Below are 8,660 nucleotides of genomic sequence, written 5' to 3'. Positions count from 1 at the left end.
AGGACCGTTCCCCAGGGAGGCTTCGAGAGACAGCAGTGTAAAGCCCTGGGCCAGGGCTAGGTCAGGACACACTGGCTTTGATTTGATCAAGCTTTCTTTGGCTTTGTAGCCAGTTTCCTTTGGATAGACATATCTGTACTGGAATTATGTGGCAGAGAAGGAAGTCCAGGGAACGTCTGCTTTCCCCACTCACTGACCTGGCTCCGCCCACCGTCCAACAGTTCTCGATGCCGACTCACAGTTGCCTTGTAGGACAGGCAGGGTACAACTCTTGGTTTTTTTTTAACTCTTTTCCATGTCTCTGCACCCTTCGTCTTGGGCATCAGACAGGCCTGGGCGGCTCTTCCCATCGAGCACAGGCTGAGAGGTGGGGTCTCCCTGCATGGACGCAAGTCATAGCACTGCAGGAGCTCCTGGCCTCTCCTGGCGCCGCAGGAAGGCCTCAGAGGCTCTGTCTGTGCCAGTGGCCTGCTTACCTCGGGACGTGTGGTCTCTGGGCCTCACCAACGGCCTCCATGTCTGCCGAGCCACAGGGAACCTTCCTGTGTCTGCGACAGCATCTCACCGGAGCGACTCTGCCCCGTCCCCTCTCGCAGGTCATGCGGAAGTCTCACGAGGCACGTGAGAAACTGCTGCGCCTGGGGATTTTCAGACAGGTGGACGTGCTGATCGACACGTGTCAAGGTGTGCACGGTCCGTAGGCCCCGTGAATCCTTGCAACGGGACAGCTCTCTGGGAGTGGCTGGGAGCTTCTGTTGGGCCGTGGGGGCCATGGAGGTGCTGCCTGCCACGTCGTTGGCCCACAGCAGACCTCTAAGAGCAGGGTCCCCAAGGAGAGGGCCAGGCTGCATGCACATGGGGGCATAAGCCCACTGGTGTGTGAGTCTAGAGCGCTGACGCCCTGCAGCACAGCGGCGTCTGTGTGGCCACCGGAGCAGCTCAGGGAAGGGGCTGTCACCCAAATCTTGTCTCAGCTCCTGTGCTCTGTCCATGCAGGTGACGATGCCCTGCCCAATGGCTTAGACGTGACGTTTGAAGTGACCGAGTTGAGGAGACTGACGGGCAGCTACAACACCATGGTTGGGAACAACGAAGGCAGCATGGTACGGTGCTGGGCCCTTCCACGGGCCTGTGGCCTCCAGGCCCTTCTGCGGGCCGGCCGCGGGCCCTGGGCTGGCACTCAGAACTGTTCGCTCAGAACTGAGTACTACGTATGAGGGCGCAGTGGGTATCCCGGAGGACAGCCACGCTCTACCCGGGGGTCGGCAGCCGCAGGCTGGGGTTACCTGGAGGCAGTGTCGACAGGAAGCAGGAATGCGGGCCCTTAGGAGACGGGGCCAGCCGGCCGGCTGTCATCTCTTGGCTGGTTTCTTGCCACTCGCAGCCCCGACCTGAACCCTGCCTGGGCGACACCACTGGCGAGTTGAACTGGGCCCCCGCCTTGGTCAGTGTGCTGGCTGGCAGGGCAGGCAGAGGGGCTTCTCAGAGGGAAAGCGCTGCCATCCACATTTGTATTCTGAGCTGCCCTCAGCCCTCGGCGGGGCTGTGGGTGCGCGTGGGAACTTGGAGTGACCTTACGGCTGGCAGAGGGAGGCACAGTCCAGCCAGCTCCTGTGCCTGCTCCCTCTGGCCCTTCCCGCCGCCCACTGCCACCTCCCTGCGCCTCCCAGGTCCTCGGCCTCAAGCTCCCCAATCTCCTCGGCCGTGCCGAAAAGGTGACTTTTCAGTTTTCCTACGGAACCAAAGAAACGTCCTACGGCCTGTCCTTCTTCAAGCCACAGCCCGGAAACTTCAACCGAAAGTAGGAAGCCCCCCAGTGCGTTGAGCTCAGGGGCCTGGGCCGGCTCCTCAGGGAGGGGCCGCTGTGTGGGTGTGGGTTCAGCCTGTCTGCCTCACTGAGTCCGGTTGACCGCCCCTGGGCCAGCCTTTCCAACTCACCCCGTTGCCTCCTAGCTTCTCCGTGAACCTGTACAAGGTGACCGGGCAGTTCCCGTGGAGCTCGCTCCGAGAGACCGACCGGGGCCTGTCAGCCGAGTACAGTGTGAGTGCTGCTTGGCTCCTTCCCCCTCGGGGTGCTGTGGGTGGGGGTGGGCGACACCCAGGGCCTGGCTCAGAAGGCCACTGGGCGATGGCCATCTCCACTTGGCCTGGAGGGGACCAAGTGTCAGTGCCTTGAGCTGACATGGGCATGTCAAAGCAGTGTAGGCGTCTTGACCTTTGTGGAGGTTGAAAGCAGGGGTGGACACCTGATGGTCACAGAGCTGCACGGAGTGCTCAGCTAGGTGGCCGTCGGCCCCTGCTGCGGGCCTGTCTCAGCGGGCAACACTTCCTTGGCTGAACAGCCCAGCCTGCCTCTCCTGCCTTCCCGCCTTCCCTTAAACAAGCTGCACCTTAGATGGCTGCTTCGGGGGCACCTGGTTCCCTAAGTGGTGTGCGGCCCCCGCCCCTCCTTGTGCTTGCAGTTCCCCATCTGGAAGACGAGCCACACCGTGAAGTGGGAAGGAGTGTGGCGGGAGCTGGGCTGCCTCTCGAGAACGGCCTCCTTCGCCGTCAGGAAGGAAAGCGGGCACTCGCTCAAATCTTCGCTCTCGGTGAGTCCCTGCTGCTGCAGTCGCACAGAGGAGCTCCGAGTTCTGGTGCAGCCGTGCCTGGGGTCGGTTGGGGGGGTGGGGGGGATGTCCGCCCTGGGCCCTCTGCACAGCCACCGCTCGCTGCGTGTTCTAGTTCTGTTGTCAACTGGGGGCGTGCCCTGGCCGATACTGGCCTTACTGACCAGGGCCCAGGCAGTGCTCGGTGGACAGGCTCCAAGTGGGTGGTGACAGTGCTGTTGAAAGCAGCGGCCGGCAGGGTCCTGTGCGTTTGTGACCTGTCTTGCGTGGGTGGGTTTTCCCTGAATGTCATCTGTGGAATGAGAAGAGATGAATTTGAGAGCTAACGGTAGAATAAAGCTTCTCCCCAATTTGGGGAAGGACACCGAGTTAGGGTGCCAGGTCCCTGAGGGCGTGGCCCTGTGGAGGGATCTGCTCTCACCTAATTAGTGTTAATTCCTCCATTGTCCCAGGCTCCCAGGCCCCACTCTGGGGACCTCCATTCCCTCTGGTGTAAAGTCAGGCCAGGGGTTTTATCGGTCTTGCCGGCCGGCTTGGGGTGAACTACTCGCTCAGGGAATGGCAGGGCCCTGAAACCAGTGTCTTGCAGCACGCGATGGTCATCGACTCCCGGAACTCTTCCATCCTGCCACGGAAAGGGGCCCTGCTGAAAATTAACCAGGTAACATTCAGCCCCGCCCTGCCACCTGTGCGGGGCAGGCGGCTGCCAGACTTTTGACCGAAGAAGGGTCTGCAGGCGTGGGTGCCCTGGAGGCAGGGTTTTCCTGGGACACCCATTCTTGCCATTGTGAAGGGCTCCCACCCCCCTGCAGCTCCATCTTCCCATCCACAGAAGTGAGTGGGGCTGAGGCTGGGGCCTGCCTGGTAGGGCCACTTAGCAGGCCAGGGGAGCTCTGGCTGGGCGTGCGTGGCACCGGAGCTCAGCAGTGGGCAGAGTCCCTGTTCTCTGCTATAACAGCAGCCCAGCAGGGCATTAGCGGAAACCATCTTGGTGTGAGTGAGCAGGGGGTGCTGAGCCTCATGGCCTCACTCCAGCAGCTGCCTACCATCCAGCCACTGTCACTGTAGGGTGGCCCCCAGGTGGCATCCGCCCCCATCACAGTGCTTTACATGGACTGTCCCCCAGACGGCGCTGGGGCCAGTGTGGGTTCTGTCCTGGCCCGTTCCCGTATCCACTCTTGTCTCATCTCTGGCGATCACTGGCTGTAGTGGGTCAGGATCTTTGGGAGAGCTTTGACCTCTCTCCGTGTCAGCCCTCTGGTACTTTTCAGAGCAATTAGAACGTAGCTCCCAGCAGACAGGACTAGTCTGTCTCCTTTGTCAGGGTTCAGCCCCCAGTTAGATGGCTGGTGGCTGCAGCCGCTGTGCCCGCTCTCACCACGGACTCGGACTCACTCCTGCAGGAACTGGCGGGCTACACCGGGGGCGACGTGAGCTTCCTAAAGGAGGACTTTGAACTTCAGCTGAACAAGCAGCTGGCGCTGGATTCAGTGAGTGTGTGGGGATCCCAACAGACTGGCCTGCGTCTTCACCCCTCTGTGCCGGACAGTCTTCCTGCTGAATCTCTAAGCAGCAAGGCAGAGGCCCGAGGCTCTGCCCTCAGCCCTTTCAGAGGGAACATGCAGGGGGAGGGCTGGCAGTGACTCCCTGTGCAGACGACTTTCAATCGTCATCTCCCGTGGAACCAAGACCGAGCGTCACCACGCTCCTTCTGGTCCCTCCGTGTCCCCTCCCCTCCTCGGAGTCTCCACCTCGCTGTCTGAGCGACAGGGTCTCCAGAGGAGGGCTCCCAGGATGGGTGGAGCGTGGTATCTCGATTGACTCTGGAAATGAGGGAGCGGCAGGGTTCCAGCCTAGTCAGTGGAGCCCAGACTGAGGGACCCCTGGCTTATTCTCCAAGTCTTTCCAGCACGTGGGTGGGTGGACAGCCAGCCCTCTGTCTCATGGCTGCCATCTGTCCTCCTTGGCGTTCAACTTGAGGGTGGGAAGGTGGTCCAGGCATTTCTGGGGCCTTGTTATGAAAACCTTAGCTGCTTCCCCTGCTCAGCCGTTGGCTCCCTGCTGGTTGGCTCGGATCTCTGCCTTCCTCCACCCTGGCTCGGTGAAAGACCCCAACCCCCTTCCACACTCCCTGTGTGAGCCAGCCACCCACCTTCACCCATTCATCAGTCAGACACCAACCCAGCCATCCGTCCGTCCGTCTGTCCATCCCCCTACCCATCATCCATCTGTCCACCCACCCACACATCCATCGGGAGCCCTGGTGGCATAGGGGTTGAGTTGGGCTGCTAACCCTCAGGTGTGCAGTTCAGAGCCGCCTGCATCCACCCCCCCATCACTCATTCCTCTAAGACCTGTTTATCTGTCCGCCCACCCACCACTCCTCAGTCATGGCACCCACCCACCCATCCACCCGTCCATTCACTTAACCCGCTTCCCTTCCATCCATGCAGTCCTCTACCTGCCTATGGACCCCCCCCCAATCACTCACTGGTCTCTCCTCTCCCCCTCATTTCCTCATGCATCGTCCATCCACGTCCGTCAGTCATTCATCTGTCTCTATGAATTCATCTGTGCACCCTCTCCTTGCCCCTCACTGCTTCAGTCACCCATTTCTAGCATCCACCCACCCACCCGTCATCCAGCTGTCCATCGGTAGAATTGGTTACTGAATATTACCGGGGGTAGTAGAGCAGCCAATGGCCATCTGAGGGGCCCTGATGATGCTGTGGGCTGGGCATTGGGCACTTCAACCCCACTGTCTGCTCTGGGGTCCGTGTGATTGGAAGTGGGTAAAGAGCCACACGGAAACCCCCGGGGCGCAGGACTAGAGCACCTAGGCAGCCTGCGCACAGACTTGAGAGCCAGCCCTGGGCTGGCGGGGAGGGGCCTTGCAGAGGGTGCCTGGAGTCAGGGAGCGGGGCGCAGAGGCAGAGGCCTGGTTGGGAGCAGTGGAGGGCTGGACCAAGAGCCGAGTGGGGAGGGCGGTTGATGCAAAGACTGGGCACCCGAGTGCAGGTGGGCCCCTCTCCAGGGGCTGGCCTCTCGGGCCTTGCTTCTCAGTGACTCAGGACCCGCCGTGGCTTGAAGCAGGCTGGGTGCTATGGGTTCACCATGGGCTGGGGCCCTCAGACGCTCCCTTCCAGGCCCGGGACTTGCTTCGTGTGTCTCTGAGAATGGGAGTGGTGCCGTTTGAAAGTAGTCACAAGGCCCTCGGCTGACCCATGGCCTGCAGGAAGGGCCCTGTGCTCTTCTGCAGAGAGGACGGCCCAGCCTAGGGCCTGCACGACAGGGACACCGGCCGGACAGGACAGCTGATGGTTTCTATTCCTACAGGTCATCTCGGCCTCGCTCTGGGGTGGGATGTTGGTGCCCATGGGCGAGAAGCCGTCCAGTATAGCCGACCGGTGAGTAAGAAGACGGGAATGGGCCTGTGCAGGTGTGGAAACGGCGGTGGTGGCGGTGATGGTGGTGTTAGGAATCTCAAGGAGTGGCTGCTGGGTTCAGGCTACCGACCATTGGGGGAGTGCGAGCCCCTAATCATTGCACTGGCTACTTGCGTCTGGCAGGGTTCTCCAGAGAAGCAAAACCAGGACATATATACACACATCATAGAACAGGTTTATACAGCGAGAAGGAATGTGACACTAATTAGTCGGCACAGATGTACTGAGGGCTCAGTTCAACTCTCTTTTTTTGGAAAAATTAATATACTCAGGGTCCTTCAACTCATGAGGGCTGCCGGTCCAAGGTCAAGAAAGTAGACCAGGGAGTCTTCCCTCAGGCGAGGCACAGGAGCTGAGGGAAGCAGGCCCCTGGGATCTGGAACTCAAGTGGTGCCCAACAACAAGACCCACCAGCCTCAGGCTCAAGCAGGGCGCACGCCAGCAGCGCGGTGCAGCAGGTCTCGAAGGAGCCTCAAGCTCTAGCAACAGGAGCCACTGGCGGCTCGGCCCACAGGTAGTGCAGCACACCGGTCCCATCCCCAGGGAGGAAGAGAGACAGGATGCCGCCCTGAAGGTACTTATCATTTATCTCAGTTGCCCTCCAATCCAACTTTGGACTTGATTAACCCCGCCCACACGTGCCTGTGGAGGCACAGTAAACCTGATGGTCACACGGTCGCAGTTCGTGCCGCTGAGTCAGTACCAGTCACGGCTTCTGTGTGCACAGCAGGGCGAAACACTGCGCAGGCCTGCGCCGGCACCGCTGCCAGTTGCCCGCACCAGAGCCTTCCTCTTTTCTTCCCGGCACACTCGCTCTCGCTATTGACACAGACCTTGTGTCCCTCACATCTGAGCTGACCCCGACTTTTGGCTGTTTGGGAGGTTTTCATAAGTCCCCTTGGGAGGAGTGACTTTGGAAACAATCATTTTCTTTGATGAGACTGCTGAGCACCCACCTTTGTCCACTATCTCCTCTGAGGTCAGGGGCCGCCAGCAGGTGACCTTAGGGGAGGCGGGCACGACTGCTCAGTCAGTTTGAATTGATGCTCTTCCCCTGGGCCAGGTCGGGTTCGCCAGAGAGCAAAACCACGAACACTCGTGTGTGTTTCTGTGCAGAAAGGGGTTTCTCTCAAGAAACAGCTCACAGGTGCAGACGGGGAAGCCCAGTCAGGCTTCTCCTGACTCGTGGAAGCTGATGGACAGGAAGCAGAGGCAGTGGGGGCACCGGCTGGCGGCTGCAGAAGGGAATGAATCCACTGTCCATAGTCTGCTGACAGCTCCTGGGAACAGCAGGCAGTGCAACAGGAGACGGAGGAACCAGAGTCAAGATCCAGCTCTGGCAGAAGGCGGAGGACCAGAGGACCTGACTCGGCTCAGTCTCTGTGTCTCAGACACCAAGGAGGTGCCATCAGGAGTCAACCCAACTGAGAGTTTGTGCTCATCTCCTGCCCTTACCCAGGCGTGCCCAGTTGGCATAATCCCCAACCATCCCATCCTCGTTCAGCCGGAGGAGCCGGGGAGAGCATGATGCTGTAGCCCAAGAAGGAGCAGAAGAGGAACTGAAATTTGAGAATAATGTTATATTGTTTTTTCTAATTTAAACTCGATTGTCGAACATAGGAAACAAAACAGAACCCACGTTTGAAATATCCACAGTACTGATGTGCGCTGCTTCCTGCCTGGTCCCGCCTCCCCTTTTTATCTTGTTAGGATCTGTCTCCTCAGTCTGGCTCTGGCTTTGGCTGCATCAGAGCGCTGGGGGCCATCTGGAGAATTCACACGGTGCCCACGCCTGCCTGCTCCTTCCCTGAGCTGCTTTCTTTGCCGTATTTCCCACCTGCCAGCCCACCTGAGCAAAGATGCCCGTGAACCCCCCTGCCCCTGTGAACGCAGCTCTCAGAGCTGCTGACTCGGAGCCCTAGCTCCCCACCCGCCATGACTCACCTGACACTTTGTTCCTGTCTAGGTTTTACCTGGGCGGCCCGACCAGCGTCCGAGGCTTCAGTATGCACAGCATCGGGCCTCAGAGTGAAGGTCTGTCAGCCCCTAAGCCTCAGCCCTCCCACCTCACTCTCCCGTAGTTGGGAGTGTGCCTGCTGCTCCTGGGATGAACTCCCGGTTCCTCACTGGGCAGTTAGCACACCGCAGCCAGGGAACTGCAGACAATTCAGAAAGGACGCCAGCAGCCAGAGGTCGCCGTCCCGGCCCAGCCCTCTGCTCTCTGCTCCTCCTGGCCTCTCGGCCACTGGCTTCCCAGACTCGTGGTTGCTTGTTTTGCTCACCTGCAGTTTTGTTTTTTTCCAGTTTTCCCTGTAAAAATGAATCGAGTGTGTGTTTATGAGTATGTCTGTCAACTCGCTGACGTGTGTGAGAGACTTAAAACCACGTCATAAGCCCTGGCGGCATGGCAGTTAGGTCTGCAAGGGTACAGTTTCAACCCACCAGCCACTGCAGGAGAAGATGGGACTCTGCTCCCGTGAGAGTTACAGCCCCAGACACGCACAGGGGCGGTCTCCCTGGCCTAGAGTCGCTGTGAGTCGGCATGGACTCCAGCAGTGAGTGAGTGAGTGTGTGTGTGTGTGTGTGTGTGTGTGTGTGTGTGTGT

General features: G+C 59.7%; 1 protein-coding gene across 1 annotated transcript in view; it reads left to right on the top strand.

The window, feature by feature from the left end:
• SAMM50 (SAMM50 sorting and assembly machinery component) overlaps positions 1-8,660 on the top strand; it is a 19,184-nt gene that overhangs the window by 6,007 nt on the left and 4,517 nt on the right. Inside the window, exons 3-11 of the mRNA XM_045290782.1 lie at positions 114-684; positions 997-1,103; positions 1,671-1,801; positions 1,954-2,041; positions 2,463-2,591; positions 3,199-3,270; positions 4,013-4,099; positions 5,946-6,016; positions 8,022-8,089. Coding sequence (XP_045146717.1) covers positions 114-684; positions 997-1,103; positions 1,671-1,801; positions 1,954-2,041; positions 2,463-2,591; positions 3,199-3,270; positions 4,013-4,099; positions 5,946-6,016; positions 8,022-8,089 — 1,324 coding nt within the window. The remainder of the gene's footprint in view (positions 1-113; positions 685-996; positions 1,104-1,670; positions 1,802-1,953; positions 2,042-2,462; positions 2,592-3,198; positions 3,271-4,012; positions 4,100-5,945; positions 6,017-8,021; positions 8,090-8,660) is intronic.

Source organism: Echinops telfairi, unplaced genomic scaffold (genome assembly GCF_000313985.2).
Source record: "Echinops telfairi isolate 266 unplaced genomic scaffold, ASM31398v2 ScPeMD7_2;HRSCAF=8, whole genome shotgun sequence".
Taxonomy (NCBI): domain Eukaryota; kingdom Metazoa; phylum Chordata; class Mammalia; order Afrosoricida; family Tenrecidae; genus Echinops; species Echinops telfairi.
This window is presented reverse-complemented; position numbering and strand designations above follow the sequence as displayed.